At 42.5% G+C, this 19695-nt stretch overlaps 2 protein-coding genes across 4 annotated transcripts in view; both read left to right on the plus strand.

Moving 5' to 3' along the window:
• Nucleotides 1–1847: 1847 nt before the first annotated feature.
• On the plus strand, nt 1848–10098 carry n4bp2l2 (NEDD4 binding protein 2-like 2). 2 transcript variants are annotated; one of them, XM_053687453.1, is made up of 6 exons: nt 1848–1965; nt 4112–4971; nt 5459–5583; nt 5720–5808; nt 6538–6614; nt 9147–10098. In XM_053687453.1, the coding sequence occupies exons 2-6, from the start codon at nt 4112–4114 to the stop codon at nt 9286–9288; spliced, it is 1293 nt and encodes a 430-aa protein (XP_053543428.1). In that variant the 5' UTR covers nt 1848–1965; the 3' UTR covers nt 9289–10098. The 2 variants fall into 2 exon arrangements, with proteins under 2 accessions (XP_053543428.1, XP_017347242.1); XM_017491753.3 differs by lacking the exon at nt 1848–1965 and adding an exon at nt 3150–3278.
• A 1159-nt stretch (nt 10099–11257) lies between these two features.
• Nucleotides 11258–19695, plus strand: part of pds5b (PDS5 cohesin associated factor B) — a 48468-nt gene continuing 40030 nt past the window's right edge. The window contains exon 1 of one of the 2 annotated variants that reach the window (XM_017491078.3): nt 11258–11383. The gene's annotated coding sequence lies outside the window, so the exon portion shown is untranslated. Of the gene's footprint in view, nt 11420–19695 lie in introns of both variants that reach the window. The other variant, XM_017491079.3, reaches the window with a different exon arrangement.

Below are 19695 nucleotides of genomic sequence, written 5' to 3' on the forward strand. Positions count from 1 at the left end.
ATACTCCTGAAGAAAAAAAACAAACTTCACCGTATCAACAACTGTATGTTTTTCAATGTGAAATTAACGGCGTGTTTTAAAATCTGTATATGATAATTAGCTTAGGTCTACGGGCTGTTACTATAGAAACGCCAACGTGTTAGAATTTGTGGCTTATTATTGGCTGGATATATCCTATGGCTGGAAATACCCTCAGAGCTGCTGTTCTCGAAAATGAATCCACATCTTCTGAGTTCAACCGTGCTGTAGTATAAATACATTTATAATTAGACAACACTCTCTTGAATCCATTCACCATTTTGTCGTTCATACTCATATGGCTGATCGTCTTGATTCAGGGTCTTAAGACCGTCATCAGGACCCCTGGTTTGTTTAAGTTTGGAAAGCAAACTATGAGTTGTTCTTTTTCTTGAAAATGAAATATTTATTTACCGTAAGCTGCATTTCCCAGCGAGGCTCTACGGTGACACAACATATCCTTATTACCAGAAACTGCACTAAACTTACATCCCAAACCTCACTTGGCAGCTCCATGTGTTTGCTTAAAACCTACACACACACACACGCTGACCCAGATCACAACCACAATGATTTGCATATTTGTGTGTGATGTTTCTTAGAAGCGTGTTTCGTTTCCACGATACCGATCTGGGAACTCCATCCATCCATCCATCCATATTCTATAGCGCTTTATCCTTTTCAGGGTCACGGGGAACCTGGAGCCTATCCCAGGGAGCGTCGGGCACGAGGCGTGGTACACCCTGGACAGGGTGCCAATCCATCGCAGGGCACAATCACACACACTCACACACCCGTTCATACACTACGGACACTTTAGACACGCCGATCAGCCTACCGTGCATGTGTTTGGACTGGGGGAGGAAACCGGAGTACCCGGAGGAAACCTGCGCAGCACGGGGAGAACATGCAAACTCCTCACACACACACAGGGCCACGGTGCGAATCGAACCCCCGACCGTGGGCGAACGTGCTGACCACTAAGCCACCGTGCGACGATCTGTGAACTCGTATACCTTCTATTATTTATTCGGCTTATTATATACCTGAGTGAGTTTGTCTTTAAAACGTATCGCTTAAACATCATTACAACATTTCAGCATCGATGGGAGGAACGTGTTCTGAGATCGTTTTGTTTTGGCAGGAACAGACTTTTTGACATTATTTATTTATTTTTTTATTTTATTTACGGTGTTATTTTGCCCGTCCTCATTAATTGTTCACGTTTCTATCCAGGTCTTGTGTCAGTCAACATTCGACTCGTACGACACGAGTCAGCTTGTCTACATGACAATATACTATACATAATAACTCAAAAACACCGTGACCATGTCTAAATTTCACATCTCTAAGAGTTATAAAATACATTTGTCTTTTGGATCAAACACAATAATATGGAGCTGTTTCCTGTGGGATCCTGTGGGATTTGTCATGTGTCATTAGTCTGGTCTGGCCACCTTGACTCAGGCTTTTAAGGGGAGAAATAACACTTCAGCTAAAGCTTAATAAGGAAATGGGAATTTCCCAAGAAGAAACTGGGAAGACAAGTCAGTGACAGCATGATAAAAACCCTTTTAGTGTTGTTTTATTTATATCCAGGTGGAATTTTTTATTTTTTTTTATCTCTTGTCCTACATTTTCAACACAACCAGAGAGATAAACATAAAGAAAATATAAGGTAGTGCCATGGATTCCAGCAGCAGCTTTCCTTGCTGATGAGACATTTCGTACTAAGCAGAAGTTTCAAAACAGGAACCTTTCCAACAGGAAGTGTTTCTATTCCGTGAAGGATTTAATGTAGACGTTAGATGTAGCCTGTGTAGACACTTCAGCTTTTAATATTTCGTTGGATTCGGTAAGATTGGATTCTAAGCCCGCTGTAGAATCAGATTTCTGTTCTTGTCTGACAGGAGTGGAACCCGATGTCATCTGCTACTGCGAGACAAGGTAATGATAATGATAATGAGTCTTTATTGGTCACATACTCAGTAGAGCACAATGAAATTCTTTTCTTCACATACAGCCTGTCAGGAAGTTGGGGTCAGAGCGCAGGGTCTGCCATGATACTGGAGCAGAGAAGGGTTAAGGGCCTTGCTCAAGGGCCCAACAGTGGCAGCTTGGCAGTGCTGGGGCTGATACGGTAAAACCGACGACATTGTTAACTGTGTTTAAAACTGCTTCAGAAGCCTTGGAAGCTGAAGCTCGCGATTATGTTAAGGGGCATTACATTTTTGACACACACTTGAGATTTTTGTCCCAGTCACAGCGCAATGGGTCAGCTGGCCAATCAGAGCGCTCGGGGCTTTTCAGAAGGCGGGGCTTTGGAGAAACCGGAAATATATCAAACTGTGAACATTAAAGCATGCTAACCTAATCTATTACACCCAATAAACAAAAATAGCATGATATGAGCCCTTTAATATAGAAAATACTAAACTGTAGTCATATCATTTTCGTAAGTATGTCAATTTTAGAGATTTGAGGTATGACATGGCGGCTGTGGATCATGTGGTAGAGCGGGTTGTCCACTAATCGTAGGGTTGGCGGTTCGGTTCCCAGCCCATGTGACTCCACAAACCAAAGTGTCCCTGGGCAAGACACTGAACTCCAAGTTGCTCCTGATGACAAGTTAGCGCCTTGCATGGCAGCTCTGCTGCCATTGGTGTGTGTGAATGGGTGAATGAGACACACTGTAAAGTGCTGAGGAACTGCTAAGGTTAAAAAAGCGCTACATAAGTGCATACCATTTACCATGACTGACTAAAATACCATTTGCTAACTGGCTGACATCCATCATTTAAAGTAATGTAAGTAGCTAATGTAATGCACCAACTGAAAATATAAACAACATTTACACTCAACACAACCTGTTTTCTGAGAAGAAAATAGCTGCCATCCACCTAGCTCTGACACCTGCAGTAGGTTCCGTATCTGAATGGAGAATTACGCACTTAACGCGCTTAAAAAGCCATACAAGATATATACAGTAGACTTGCACTGGGTTATCCGGTCCTTTCCAATATGGCGGACGTGTCGACGCATCACTTTAGTGAGCAACCCAGCTAATATGACGTCTAGTGTTTGTTTGTTAATAATACGAATGGCCGTTAGGTGTCAGTAGGTGTCACTGTTTCACACACGAAGAAAACATCTTCTTCCGGTGCGCCGATTGTTTCATTTCACCAACCGTCGCTTCCGACAGTTTACTGTTTATTCCTCTTTTTCACCGAACGTAAATGATGGACTTTCTATTTTTTTAGGTAAATATTACACTTAAATACCTACAACCAGGTCGTTTATTATCAGAGATAACTTCACAGAGCGGTGGAGTTTAGCTAGGCTTGTAAACACTTTAGGGCTGAATCCTAAATAGTCTCTTATGGGATATCAAGTGCACTACGGCGCGCGCGGAATCCATTATTTCACACCCTATGTAGTCCACTCAGGTAGGGAGTAAGGGGCGGTTTGGGATTCAACCATGTCCCGACGGCGTGAACATGTCCTGTATGAGTTTAATAACTAATAGACAATAATTAACAGGTTGTGACTCTCATTTTAATTTAAATAAAGAAGCTTATCTGTAACTATCATTAGCTGTTTGTTTAAACATTTCATTAAAGTTTAAAATAAAGTTTAAGTTGGTCGCTGCTCAAATCGAATCTTATGTATATCTTTTATATTGTGTGTGTGTGTGTGTGTGTGTGTGTGTGTGTGTGTGTGTATAATATACACACACAAAATATTATATATACATAATGTTTTCCCCAGAGATTTAACTCCCCCTCCCTTTTTTAAAAAAAATTATCATTATTGTTAACTTTTAACTTCCTGATTCATGTAAAGGAGTGTGTGTGTTTTTTTTTTTCGGGTGGGGGGGGTTTGGGTGTGTATTTGGGTGTGTGTATTTGTGTTTGGGTGTGTGTGTGTGTGTGTCAGGTGTCATTAATTCAGCAAGCACGAATACTGACTGCGTTAGTGCTGATCACAGGGTAACGTGTATTAAGTGTATCAGTGGATTTACAGCAAACCTCACACACTTGTATACGCACGTTTGTCTCAGGCATGTCTCAGGAAATGTTCCGATTCTTTCCAGATGCCTAATGTGACTCCACCTGGATCTTCTCCTCCACCTGTGAGTGGAAGTGTCGAAGATCCACAGCAGCTCGACCGAGCCGAAACGTTGAGCTACAGCCGGACATTTCCAGAGTCCGCTCCTGTTCCCGGACTTCCTGAACAGCGGGAAGGCGTGTTGGAACGGCCGGAGGTGGTGGAGGTGAATCACGGGTCGGAGCGGCTTAATAAAGGTGAGGAGAAAACCTCTGGAGATGACGAGCGAGCGTGCAGTCAGGCGAGGAACAGAGATGAGGTCATTAAAGAGATCGGCACCAGCAGCGCCGCTTTCATCGGTCCGACGTGTCGACCGCAGTCTGCGATCGAGGACGAGCTGAGTGAGTTTTATAAAGAGCTCGAGCAAATCGACCAGCGAGACGCTGTAGATGGGAGTAGTGAGCGAGCGTCTCAGTTCTGCACTCCAGCCGTAAAAGATAAGGGGAGTGACCAGAGATACAGGTCTTTTCCAGCCACACGGCCACGGACAGACTACAGGAACACGCCACAATGGAGACCTCAGTCTTATGACGTGACCTGCGATTGGTCAAACTCACACAGATATCCAAATCAGTGGCATCTTCCTCCACCGAACTTCTACTTCTATCCACCAAATCCCACGCCCCCGCTGTACTCGCAGCCTCAAACACACCAGTACTTCTGGCTCGGTCCCGACGTCAGACTCGCTTCGTCTCACAGCCCCGCTCCGTATGAAGTGTTCAAACTGTGGCGGTATGAGGAGCAGAATTATCAGGACGTGAACCAACACGAGCGTAGCGAAGGTCCGTCTTTGGTGTTGATTTTGATGAGAGGAGTCCCAGGTTCCGGGAAATCCACTCTAGCCAGGTGAGTTTTGTACGTGCGGGCGAATAAAAAAAACACTATTGCGCAAGAAAAAATCTCGAATGGTGTCCAGGGTTTATTTAGCTGAATATTCGGTTACCGGGTTCCTACATTACCCACAATGCCATAGTGGGATATCTGCTGCGTTCGACTAAAGCGGTAACTCGTAAATTTCCGAACTCGGGTTAGGAAAACACTCCCTCGGCTAGGAATTCCTACTGGTTTCCTCAGCCCTGAGTTTAGCGAGTAACGTTAAATCAACATGGCCGCTCGTAGCATCCACAGTAAACACTTTTTTAAAATGATTCTTTATTAAATGGATCATACCGTATATACAAATATTTGATGTAGATTAATCGAGATATAGACGTATTAGCTTGTCAGATCTGCAACGCTGACTATACAGTTTCGAGGAGGTAAATTTAGTCCTTTAGACTGTCCGATATCTGTATATCTACTGTAACATCACAGGAGCTCGTGTATTTCTCAGGCACATATCGACCAGCGGTCCGAGCGGACTGATCCTCAGCACTGATGATTACTTCCACCAGAAGGACGGCTATCACTTCGAGCCCACTCTGCTCGGAGCCGCACACGACTGGAATCAAAGCAGAGGTGGGTCTGGTGGAATCCTAATTCCAGAACAAACCCCTGTCGAATTTACCGTGCGTGTTCACGGAATCATGTCTCTACGCTGATGTTTCTTGAGAGTTTTATAGCTGCGTTGTCATTTGGTTTTCTTTGATTATAGCCAAAAAAGCCATGCTGGATGGGCGTACACCGGTTATTATCGACAATACCAACGTCCAGGCCTGGGAAATGAAGCCATACGTTGCAGTGGTAAGTTATTTTAATTTAACTTTGATTTTGTGCAGAAGCAGGTTGTAATATTGCGTTTATGTCGTGTAAATGTCTGATTAATCTCATATGTGTATAGATAGCATCCGGGTGAGTTAATTAACCCGCTACTGAAGCGCTTCGGTTTAGCGTGTTAGTGTTCCATTCACCGTTCCGCTTCCACTCACGCAGCTGAAGCGGCTCGATCCCCGACGTCACTGACCACGCCTGGATTATTACAGACACTCTTTGAATCTATTCTTTCTAGATTTTTCTTCTTCAAAAAAACATCGTTATTGCATTGTTAATATCTCGCGTGTCGTCTTTTTTTTTTTTTCCTCTCCCCCCAACAGTATGCTTTAATTAAAATCTGTTCTAGCGCTCGCTACACATCTTAAATTCAAATGCACAGTTTATGCATTCCAATGTGTGTTTTTACCTTAAATCCTATCGTAAAAAAAAAATAAATAAATAAAAGATTATGTTTAATCTGGCAGCCCCGGAGCGGACGAGAGGAAAGAAACGGCGCGGACGGCTAAAACGTTCATCCTCATGTAAATACAACGGGCGATATCGTATGATGAGGCGATGGCGTAATGATCGTGACCAGTCCGACTTCGACGCGAATGCGGCTTTTATAGAGAACACGCCGCGTCTGCGTTTCATTCGTGTACAGTTCTTTGCGGTTTCTCTGACCGGTGTTCTTTCTTTCTGATATTTCTCACGTTTCAGGCTTTAGAGACGGGGTATAGAGTGGAATTTGTTGAGCCGGACACCAGCTGGAAACGTGATCCTGTCGAGTTAGAAAAGTAAGTCTGTTCATCGTTTTAATGTTGTGGGCATTTTAACAGCGTGCAGTGTTGTCTCCTCACAGCCCCAGGGTCCCGTATTCGATCCTAAACCCGCGTACGGGGCTCGTTATACCTCGTCAGAATTCATATAAGCTGTTATAATCTTTTAGATCAGCACAAGGATCGTCGCCGTTCGATTAAACAAGGCGACGGGACTTTAAACAGCAAGGCGTGTTGTGCAAAAGCTCATGTTTTATTAGTAGTGGTTTTCGAATAAAAAGGTCCCAGTTTCTGCAAAATCACAGCATCTAAAGATTTTTTTTTACTCTGAACTTTTCCCAGAGATTAATTAAAGTCATTGAGGTGGTATGGCTCCTCTATTATGAGTTGTATTTAAACAAGTAAACAAATTCAAAGATTAGGATTAGCCTAGGTGTAAAAATAGTAGCTAAGTCAGCTATTTACTTTCTCTACGGCCCAAAAGATCCTGTATAAAGTGTCCCGCTGTGCTGACCGACCGTCCTATCGAGGAAGGAATAAACCACTCGGGGACGTGCTGTTATAGGAAAATAATCAGTGACAGCATGGTGTAATGAGGAGAGTGAGTGGAGTTACAGCTGCCACTCTGAACTTAGTCATCTCTTTCCATAACAGCACGTCCTGAAATGTTTTATCACGCTTATACCACAGCAGTATGCCAAGCATTACAATGAATTTTTTTATTAACGAATGACACAAATGTACTTTGTGTCCATTTATAGTCTTCTTAACGTATTGTCTGCAAAACAAGTTAGTTTCTACACCAGCCTCTTTTTTTTTTTAATATGAGACTGTAAACAGTGTCGAAGTGGTAACGGAAACTCCGAGTATAATGGGGCTGTATCACACCACCCCTTTGGTGATTGCTTTCCTATTACAGCATGGCCCAAAGTGTTTTTAATAGCAGAAATAAACACTGCAATGTTTATTTGACACTAGTGTTTATTTTACACTGCCGTGTTTATTTTACACTGCCGTGTTTATTGTTTATTTTACACTGCCGTGTTTGTTTTACACTGCCGTGTTTGTTTTACACTGCCGTGTTTGTTTTACACTGTGGTGTTTATTTTACACTGCCGTGTTTATTTTACACTGTGGTGTTTATTTTACACTGCCGTGTATATTTTACACTATGCTGTTTATTTTACACTGCCATGTTTATTTTACACTGCGGTGTTTATTTTACACTGCCGTGTTTATTTTATACCGCCGTGTTTATTTCACACTGCTGTGTTTATTTTACATGGCCATGTTTATTTTACACTAGTGTTTATTTTACACAGCCATGTTTATTTTACACTATGGTGTTTACACTAGTATTTATTTTACACTAGTGTATATTTTACACTGCCGTGTTTATTTTACACTGCCGTGTTTATTTTACACTGTGGTGTTTATTTTACACTGCCGTGTTTATTTTACACTGTGGTGTTTATTTTACACTGCCGTGTTTATTTCACACTGCTGTGTTTATTTTACATGGCCATGTTTATTTTACACTAGTGTTTATTTTACACAGCCATGTTTATTTTACACTATGGTGTTTACACTAGTATTTATTTTACACTAGTGTATATTTTACACTGCCATGTTTATTTTACACTGCCGTGTTTATTTTACACTGCCGTGTTTATTTTACACTGTGGTGTTTATTTTACACTGCCGTGTTTATTTTACACTGTGGTGTTTATTTTACACTGCCGTGTTTATTTTACACTGTGGTGTTTATTTTACACTGCCGTGTTTATTTTACACTGTGGTGTTTATTTTACACTGCTGTGTTTATTTTACACTATGCTGTTTATTTTACACAGCCATGTTTATTTTACACTATGGTGTTTACACTAGTATTTATTTTACACTAGTGTATATTTTACACTGCCGTGTTTATTTTCCACTGTGGTGTTTATTTTACACTGCCGTGTTTATTTTACACTGTGGTGTTTATTTTACACTGCTGTGTTTATTTTACACTATGCTGTTTATTTTACACTGCCATGTTTATTTTACACTGCCGTTTTTATTTTACATTATGGTGTTTACACTAGTATTTATTTTACACTAGTGTATATTTTACACTGCCGTGTTTATTTTCCACTGTGGTGTTTATTTTACACTGCCGTGTTTATTTTACACTGTGGTGTTTATTTTACACTGCTGTGTTTATTTTACACTATGCTGTTTATTTTACACTGCCATGTTTATTTTACACTGCCGTTTTTATTTTACATTATGGTGTTTACACTAGTATTTATTTTACACTATGCTGTTTATTTTACATTGCTGTGTTTATTTTACACTATGGTGTTTACACTAGTGTTTATTTTACACTGTGGTGTTTATTTTACGTTACAGTTTTTAATTTTACCCGACTGTTTATTTTATACTGCGGTGTTTATTGTACACAATGGTGTTTATTTTACCTTACTCTGTTTGTTTTACACTGCGGTGTTTATTCTTGCTTATTTTTCTCTATAATCTTTCTGTAAACTCCTTCCTTTGTGTCACCAGGAGGAATCATCATGGAGTCTCGAGGGAAACTATAGCAAACATGCTGGATCGTTTCGAGCTCCCGGTCAGTGTGGACATTGTGATGAATTCCTGTGAGCCTTCTCATAAAAGAAAAGAAAATCATTCCAGACCATACAGATGATGACAAATAACCTGAAAAATACCAAAATTTTCTATTTGCTGACTTGTAAAATTTTAGCAGAAATGTATTGCGACATTTTTAACGACATTTTAAAAAGTTTTTATGCTGTGGTTAGCTGTTTTATTAACATATCTTGGTTTGAATGGTTTGCAAAAATGATTACGAAATCATTAATAGTAATGATGCTAATTATAAGTCACTATTGTTAATAAACTGTGGTCCGTACAATCAAAGATTTCGAAGGGAGACCTCTGAAATTCATTTTATGGAAAAAACTGGAATGTTTGAAATTTTTTCGAAATCTTTGTATGGAACGTCTGATGCCAGCTTTTCTTTTCTACGTAAAATCCAACTGTAGCACAATGTAATTACAGATACCGATTAAATAGGAAAAGCTCACTTTATTCTCCCTTTCCTCGGGAGAATTTCATCTCTCTGATCTGATATAAACAACACAGAGGAACCCTCAGGTAAAATAAACTATGTGTAATATATATATATATATAATGTGTGTCCATATATATATATATATATATATATGTGTGTGTGTGTGTGTGTGTGTGTGTGTGTGTGTGTGTATATATATTGTCATATAATGTGTGTATATATATATATATATATATATATAATATATATATATATATATATATGTGTGCATATATATGTAAGATGGGTAGTACATTTTGTTCTACATTGTTATAGTATTTGTTATTATTAATGTTTATGTATAATGCTGTTATTATATGGTGTGTTTATAATACTATTACAAAAGTTTTGTATAGTGGAATTGTAATAAATACATTCAGTACATTTCATTACTGTAAGTACGTTATTGTGTCATAATTTTTTCAAATGGTTCATTTAATTTAATTGTTTATTTAACACATGCTCGTCTTCCTCCTCCTTTTTTCACTACTACTTGTAAAACGCTAATAATAATATTAGTAATAGTCGTCATCATCATGTGATTGTGATATTTCAATTAAATCATCAATTTAAAAAAAAAAACTTAATTTTTAAGTATATGTTGTTGCTAAAATTCAGTATAATGTAATATAATTAAATATCTAACATAATATCATTTATTCATCTATCTTCAGTAACTCATTTATCTTGTTCATGTGAGGAAGGAATACATCCTGGATGGGAGATAAGCTTCCTGGGATATGCCCCAGATCCACCACAACCCAGACCGAGATAAAGTGCTTACTGAAAATGAATAATATCATCACATATCATATTATTATACACCCATGGTAATGGCTTTATCCTGGTGAAGTGGGAATACACATCATCATTATTATTATAATACATTCATCCATTTTCCATACCGCTTATCTTGCACCTGGTCGCGGAGAGCCTGGAGCCTATCCCAGGGAGCTCGGGCCACAAGGCAGGGGACACCCTGAAGAATCACAATCACACACATTCACACAACACAGACATCAAGTGTCTTTGGACTGGGGAAGGAAACTGGAATACCCATGGGGAGAACATGCAAACTCCATGCACACAGGGCCCAGTGTGTACTGCGCCCCCTATCATCACCATCGTCGTCATCGTCGTCGTTATTATTAGTAGTATTACTATTATTGTTGTTATTATCCTTATAAACACAATTTTTAAATGATTATTATTGTCATTATTATTATCATTATTTTTTACCACTATTATGTTTATAATAATAATAATTATTATTATTATTATCATTATTTTTTTATCATTAGTATTATTAGAATTATTTTTTTATCATTATTAGTTTTATTATGTTTATTATTATTATTACTATTATAATAGTTATGTTTCAAAATCATTATTAGTTTTATTATTATTATTGTTATAGTGGTCGTCTTCGTCACGCGCGTACACGGTCAGTAGAGGTCAGTGTTGGTCTGTGCTGTGTGCGCGCGCGCAGTGTGGATTGGCGCCATTTTGAAGCGCAGCGCGGATTCGCGCGGCGGTGAGAGAGAGGGAGAGAGAGAGAGAGAGAGAGAGAGAGAGAGAGAGAGAGAGAGAGAGACACACACACACACACACACACGCACGCGCGCGCGCACAGACACGGCGGCGGGCTGCGGAGCTGATCAACACTCAGGTAAACGGCGCTACCTGGACGATTAAACCCCGAGAGGTGCAGTAATATACACACACTCACATACACACCTGTGTGTGTGCAGGAGATTTATTTCATTTTTAATCAGGCTTTACATTCATGTAATGGCGGTTTTAGAGCTCGAGCTATAAGATTAGCTGTAGCATGGCTAACACTAATAATGTCCATTCTCTCTCTGTATCAGAACTGCACCTCTTCTAACACACTTGGCTGAAAATAATAATAATAATAATAATAATAGCTTTTTCCCCTTATCATATTTTCCTCTTTGTGTTCCTGCCCCGAGGTCGCGTGCTTTATTCCGGTTATTATTATGAATCTTATTGTGATTATTATTAAACGGCTGGTGTGTTTGTGTTGTAGCTAGGCTAGGCTAGGCTAATCAAATAGATCTGTTTATCTGTTAAAGCTAGCGTTAGAGAACCGGAGCTGCTGAACGCTGCATTAACGCGGTTTATCTGCTGGGTTCTGCTAGGCTAGGCTAGGCTAGGCTAACATTAATGTAACTGTTTGTGGTTAGATTAGTTAGCTACGTAGCTAACGTGAAACCCTGACTAGTTTTACACGGACGTGCACTGTGGGGGATTGCGAACATGTTGTTAAGTTAATTATGATTATCTTGTAGCTGTCATATACAGCGGTCTAACATGCAGTGGCTCTGGTTGTGTTCATTACTTGGCTGTTAATCAGTTCCACGCCCCGTGTGTGTGTGTGTGTGTGTGTGTGTGTGTGTGTGTGTGTGTACAAGAACATTCGGGGTTGTTAGGGGTCATCAAACCAAACGCTTGGGCTATTAGAGAGTTATAATGCGACATAAGACATGTATAATGTGTTATAGATTGTGTATTATTCTGCGAGAGAGAGTGTGTGAGAGTGAGTGTGTGTGTTTGTGAGTGTGTGTTTGTGAGAGTGTGTGTGTGAGAGAGCGAGTGTGTGTGTGTGAGTGTGTGTGAGTGTGTGTATGAGAGAGAGAGAGAGCGTGTGTGAGAGCGTGTGTGAGAGCGTGTGTGAGAGCGTGTGTGAGAGAGTGTGTGAGAGAGAGAGAGCGCATGTGTGTGAGAGAGAGTGTGAGAGTGTGTGAGTGAGAGAGAGAGCGAGCGCGCGTGTGTGTGAGAGAGAGGGTGAGTGTGTGTGACAGAGCGCGAGTGTGTGTGAGAGAGTGTGTGTGAGAGAGCGAGTGTGTGTGTGAGTGTGTGTATGAGAGAGAGAGAGAGAGCGTGTGTGAGAGCGTGTGTGAGAGCGTGTGTGAGAGCGTGTGTGAGAGCGTGTGTGAGAGCGTGTGTGAGAGCGTGTGTGAGAGTGTGTGAGAGTGTGTGTGAGAGAGAGAGCGCATGTGTGTGAGAGAGTGTGTGAGAGAGAGAGCGCGAGTGTGTGTGAGAGAGTGTGTGTATGTGTGTGTATGTGTGTGAGAGCTCGTGTGTGAGAGCTCGTGTGTGAGAGAGCGTGTGTGTGAGAGCGCGTTTGTGAGAGAGCGCGTGTGTGTGTGAGAGAGAGTGTGTGTGAGAGAGAGAGTGTGTGTGAGAGAGAGAGAGTGTGTGTGAGAGAGAGAGTGTGAGAGAGAGAGTGTGTGTGAGAGAGTGTGTGTGAGAGAGTGTGAGAGAGAGTGTGTGTGTGTGAGAGAGAGAGTGTATGTGTGTGAGAGTGTGTGAGAGAGTGAGTGTGTGTGAGCGCGTGTGAGAGAGCGCGCGTGTGAGAGAGCGCGCGTGTGAGAGAGCGCGTGTGTGTGTGTGTTTGTGTGAGAGCGCGTGTGTGAGTGTGTGTGAGAGAGAGAGTGTATGTGAGAGAGCGCGTGCGAGTTTGAGAGAGCTCGCGTGCGAGTTTGAGAGAGTGTGTGTGTGAGGGAGCGCGCGTGTGTGAGCGTGTGTGTGTGAGAGAGAGAGTGAGTTTGAGAGAGAGTGTGTGTGTATGTGTGGGAGAGTGTTTGTAAGAGTGTGTGAGAGAGAGTGTATGTGTGAGTGTATTTGTGAGAGAGAGAGTGTGAGTTTGTGTGTGTGTGAGAGAGTGAGTGTATGTGTGAGTGTGTTTGTCAGAGAAAGAGTGAGTGTGTGTATGTGTGAGAGAGTGTTTGTGAGAGTGTGTGAGTGTGTTTGTGTGTGAGAGAGTGTATGTGTGAGTGTGTTTGTGAGCGAGAGAGTGTGTGAGAGAGAGTATGAGTTTGTGTGTGTTTGTGAGAGAAAGAGTGTGAGAGTGTGTGTGTATGAGAGAGTGTGTGTGAGTGTGTGTGTAACCGTTTTATATTGTTATGGGTCATCAGACCGAGTGCGTTAGCTATTAGAGGGTTAGAATGTGATGGAAGACGTGTTGGTGTTATTAGTGTCGAGTGAGTATTTCACACGTGCTGGTTATGTTCATGAGCGGCTCATTAACTCCACGTCCTTAATAAGTTCCATGTTTGTCTTCTGTATCTCTCTGATCTCTCTGGTCTCTCTGATTAACCTGTAAATCAATCGGATTATTCTACTTCTGATGTATATTTTTGGTGATTTCTGTGATCTAATTGCGCCGGGAGAATTATTTGTTCCTCTGTACAGTGAAACTTACTCTGGTAGCACGCTTATCGCCGACCCTCCCCCGGACATTAGACGCTTCCCGAATGAGGAAATAAAAAAAACTGATGCTCTCGTATACTTTCTGATGAACGGCACGTGACCACGTGATGCAGACACGTTCAGCTCCCCGCTGGGAACCCTCTTCTATTGTAAGAACGTTCATTGCTGTCGGCATGCGAGAGTTTTATCGCCGAGGAGACGTGTCTGATTTTATTACTGACTTCCTGATAAACGAATCCGTAGCAGAAGTGGTGGAGACGTCGGATCTCAAAGGTGGGTAGTGATCTACCAGAGGACGGGCGGCACAGCGGCGCCTTGGGTTTAATCCTGAGCTCGGGTTGCTCTCCTCCACGTTCTCCGGTTTCCTCCCACCGTCCAATAACACACCAGTAAGTGGATTAGTGTGTGTGTGGTGGATTAGTGGCCTATCTGGGGTGTATCCTGTCTCACACCCGGAATAGTGAGATATGAACCCCGAACGCGTGAGCGCAGATCTGATGCGGGATATGAACACGAACGTGTGAGCACGGATTGGATACGGTACATGACCCCCGAACGTGTGAGTGCGGATCGGATACGGGATATGACCCGTGAACGTGTGAGCGCGGATCTGATATGGGATATGAACGCGAACGTGTGAGCGCGGATCGGATACGGGATATGACCCATGAACGTGTGAGCGCGGATCGGATACGGGATATGACCCGTGAGCGCGGATCGGATACGGGATATGACCCGTGAACGTGTGAGCGCGGATCTGACATGGGATATGAACGTGATCGTGTGAGCGCGGATCGGATACACGACATGGCCCGCGAACGTGTGAGCGCGGATCAGATATGGGATATGACCCGTGAACGTGTGAGCGCGGATCTGATATGGGATATGAACGCGAACGTGTGAGCGCGGATCGGATACGGGATATGACCCATGAACGTGTGAGCGTGGATCGGATACGGGATATGACCCATGAACATGTGAGCGCGGATCGGATACGGGATATGACCCATGAACGTGTGAGCGCGGATCAGATACGGGATATGAACGTGAACATGTGAGCGCGGATCGGATACACGACATGGCCCGCGAACGTGTGAGCGCGGATCAGATACGGGATATGACCCGTGAACGTGTGAGCGCGGATCTGATATGGGGTAAAAACACGAACGTGTGAGCGCGGATCGGATACGGGACATGACCCACGATATCCTCAGATCCGTTTCAGGCCTCGTTCATGGGAATAAATCCGATAGGAATCGGATACGTGCGTTTCCGTCTGGCGTGTAAGCGCACAGATCAGATATTCCCCCGTCGACGCGAGGCGTCCATCGCCGAGAAAGCGACAGCGGCGAATGACGTCGACTCGGGTGGACACCGACTGCGGAAACGCGGCTCTCGACAAGGGCTCTCGTCTTTTCTTTCTTTATTTCCTCCGCCTTAAGAGCCCGGTGTTTTGCTTGCGTTTCGATATGCTGCAGAAAGCAAAAGCTCGATTTACATTTCCGTCTGCGTCCATCGCAAATTGCGCCTTTTTGACTTCCTTTTCCGGTGACGTCTACCTCGGGTCGTAACGATACGACATATAGTGTAAATGCAGAGCTCGGATTGTGTGTCACTTTTAAAAGAGATATAATCAGCAAATCGGAATCGGGCACCGAGACCTGCAGTGTAAATGCGGCCCCGTACGTTGTTATTGAGCGCGTTGCCACGGAGTAAGTTATCTCATCATACTTAAAGGATCAAGCCTTTTAATCTGAGCAAATAAAACCAGCTCTGTTAAGATGAAAAACTACCAGAATATTACAGTCAGAGTCAGTTACACCCACACACACTCAGGCTGAACAGGAACTCATTCCAGCACTTGTTCGAATACAGAAATACATTTTCACCAAAACTACGAGTCGCGTTCAACACGATGTCGGATATTTTGAAACGACAGGTCCGATTTCTCTTTTCGTCCTGCATGCTTACACGGACGTGAGACCTGGCCGTGTCTGATTATCATGTTTAATATCATTCCTCTGACAAAATGCCCTAAATCAACCCCAGCAGCTTGTTGGCAGGAGCAGCACTGAGGTTGGAGAAAGGAGGAGAGATTCCGTTTCAGCCGAGGTTGTTGTGGTGTTTTGCCGTACGGTCTTTAATTGGAGCCAGGACCGACTGGGTCCTTCCTTAACGTGAGGACCGAAAGTTGAATGATTACATTTACGGCGTTTGGCAGATGCTCTTATCCAGAGCGACTTGCGTTTATCTCATTTTATACATCTGAGCAGTTGAGGGTTAAGAGCCTTGCCTTGGCGTGGTAGCTTGGCAGTGCTGGGACTTGAACTCCTGACCTTCTGATCAGTAACCCAGAGCCTTTGCCCAGACAGACTGCCCAGATTAGTTCAGAAGATTCTTCTGGAAAAACATTTCAGCCGCTGATGCACCATCTGTTGTGCTTCTTGAGCTGACCGGAAGGTCTTTCCACACAGTGGTCTAAACACATGGAAATCGCTCTGAACGAGATCTCTAATTTCTCAACTTTCTGATTCATCTGAATCTCCATTTGACTCGCATACGTACGGTATGTACGTTTAGCGGATTAAAGTCGCACCTCAGAGCCAAAACATCGGTCAACCTGTATAATCTTTAGTGATTTCACACCGTGCTAGCCCTCACGCTAACAAGCTCTGGTACAATGTTCCGCTGTTGTCGTGGTCGCCGTCACGAGTCTCGGATTGAAAACTCTTGACTTTACATTCAAACTTATTTGCTAGTTTAGGAAACTCGGACGTCTTGTACGCAGAACAGATTTGAAGGTTTCAAACAGTAACTGTAATAGGAAAACCGGGTAGTTTTAGTACTCGGTAACGAGCTAGAATTTTCCCTACTTGTACGGTTCGAAACGCGTTGCTAGTTTGTTTAGCGGAAATTTCTGTTGTTATTGCTGAACTCCTTTTGATGTGAACATGGGGGGGGGGGGGGGAGCATACACTCTTAATTAAAATGCTGCTCGATTAAGCGTGACCCCCAGTAGCATTTTTAAAATATTATCACACACATGCTGTCCTTTTATAGTTAGAGTGATGTATGAATTTTTGTAAAATAACTGAACCTGGCAAGTTTGGGAATGCATGACTTAGTGATAGTTCGGGAAACCATGACCCAGAGATAAGTTTGGGAACCCCTGAGCACTGATAAAAAGCCAGATCGTCCCTCTCCTCTTTAGTCCTGTTTAGTTTAGGAGACACGGCGTCCGTGGTTTCCAATAAGAATTTAAAATTTGGATTCCTCTGACCACAACAGTTTTCCACTCTGTCTCGGTCCATTTTAAATGAGCTTTGGCCCGGAGAACACGGCAGCGTTTCTGTATCATGTCCACTTTTGATGATATTATGTCCTGTAGATGATGAGATATTCATAGTCTTCGCAATTTTACATTGAGGAACGTTATTCTGAAATCGTTCCACAAATTGCAGCCGCAGTTTTTCGCAGATTGGTGAACTTCTGCCCGTCTTCACTTCTGAGACACTCTCCAAGATCCTCTTTTTATACCCAATCGTACTACTGACCTGTTCCCAATCAACCTCCAGCTGTTTCTTTTTACTAACACTTACTTTTCCAGACTCTTGTTGCCCCCGTCCCAACTTTTGAGACGTGTTGCAGCCAGCAAATTCAAAATGACCTTATTTATTTCTTAAAATAGTACATTTCCTCCGTTCAAACATCCTATATGTTTTTTCTATGTCCTATTGTGAATAACATATGGGTTTACGAGATTTGCATTCTGTTTTTATTTAAGTTTCACACAGCGTCCCAAACGTTTTGGAATCGGGGTTGTAGTTTGGGACCTATTCTGTCGTCACGTAACAACGACGACAGCTTCGGCATTGACGGGCGACTCGGATGGGAACGTTTGGACTAGTTCGTCTGTGTAAACGCAGATTATTTAAATCTGATCCCGATCGCGATGAATTGTTCTGTTGTATACGGATATATGTCCACACTTATGGATGAAAAGACAGGAACCAATGCGAATACCAAGAAGTATAGACTTCTCTACCCTTTCCTCCAGTGTTCTCGCCATCTTTCACCTGTACAGAATAAGTCAATAGAATAACGTGTAAATAAATACAATATCCTGTAGCTGTTGTTTAACGCACCTTGGAACTCACATTTTTTCACACTTCATTATAACGTCTCGTATTCGATGGTTTTTACCCATGGTATGGTTTTGGTTTCCAGAGGGAACTTGGCTGCAGATGGTCAGGGAATGAGTGAGCAGACCACCAGAGTGGTTTTTAAGCTCTGGACTTGAGTCTTAACACCTCATTATGCTGGAAACACACCCAAACACACACACACTAAAGAACTCCTTTGTTTAAGTGCAGCACGTAGAGAACGTTCCGATAGGTATCTTAGTATTTATGCGGTAAGTGCAGGTGATTTCGAGGTCAGACTGAGTGCTGGAACAGCTCCTGTGATTTATCAGCCGCCTGATGATGATGAAGGAAGAATAAAAGGACTAACAGTTGCAGGGAATTAATGGTGAAACCAAAGTAGAGCTTTTTGGTAATAAACACCAGAGGTGGTTTTGGTACACAGAGAGGTAGCCATATGGAAAAGTACCTCATGCCCACGGTTAAATATGGAGGAGGATCTTTAATGTTTTGCGGCTGTTTTTCTGCCAGAGGATCTGGACATTTTGTTAGGTTACACGGCATCATAGTCTCAATCAAATATCAATAGATATTAAATTAAATCCTGACTGCCTCTGCCAGAAAGATTCAAATGGGCCGTGGTCGGATCTTCCAGCAGGACGATGATCCAAAACATTCATCAAAATCAACACAGAAATGTTTTACTGACCACAAAATCAATGTCCTGCCATGACCATCCCAGTCCCCTGACCTGAACGCCATAGAAACCCTGTGGGGTGAACTGAAGAGGAGAGTCCACCAGCGTGGACCTCGAAATCTGAAGGATCTGGAGAGGTTCTGTACGGAGGAACGCTCTCGGATCACTCGCCATGTATTCTCCAACCTCATCAGGCGTTCTAGGAGAAGACTCAGCGCTGTTATCTTGGCCAAGGGAGGTAGCACAAAGAACTGACTAAAAGGGTGCCAATAATTGTCGAACACCTATATTTAACCAAGGTGGATTTTTTTTTTAAATTTGCGAAATATAAATCATTGAACACATTTGAAATGAGACCCTACCGTATACCTGGGCGTGTTGCTGCGTATGGTAGAAATATCTTCAAGAATCATGATGATATTTTTGCTGAATCACGATTATATACAGATATTTTTACCTACGTACTTGCGTTTAATTGACTCTCAGATCAGATCGTTAGTAGCGTAGGCTGTGTTTACGCCACGGGGCTGGATGCCAATGTTTTGGCACAGACGCGATTTTTGCGCTGAAAGCAGCATCACCGTGGGTGGAGGAAGGACGACCACTTCTCTCATCCCTGGCGTTCCGAGTCCCATTCGAATCCAGTATCGGGTGTGGAGAAATCCGTACATCCGTTTACGAGTACGCAGTAATGCCGGACCCATTTCTTTTTAATTTCATCATCATCCGCGCAACAAAAGCCTTTGATTTGGCACACAAAGGCTGTGATTGGTGTTCCTAATAGACCAGCTCCTCAATTCCATGGAAGATATTATTCAACTATCTTTAGCATCTTTGTTTTCTCTCGATATGTTGAACCACGACGAGTATGGTGACGGACGTGCGTTCTCCCGGTTCTTAAAAAAA

The sequence above is a fragment of the Ictalurus punctatus genome, chromosome 17 (genome assembly GCF_001660625.3).
Source record: "Ictalurus punctatus breed USDA103 chromosome 17, Coco_2.0, whole genome shotgun sequence".
NCBI classification, from domain to species: Eukaryota; Metazoa; Chordata; class Actinopteri; order Siluriformes; family Ictaluridae; genus Ictalurus; species Ictalurus punctatus.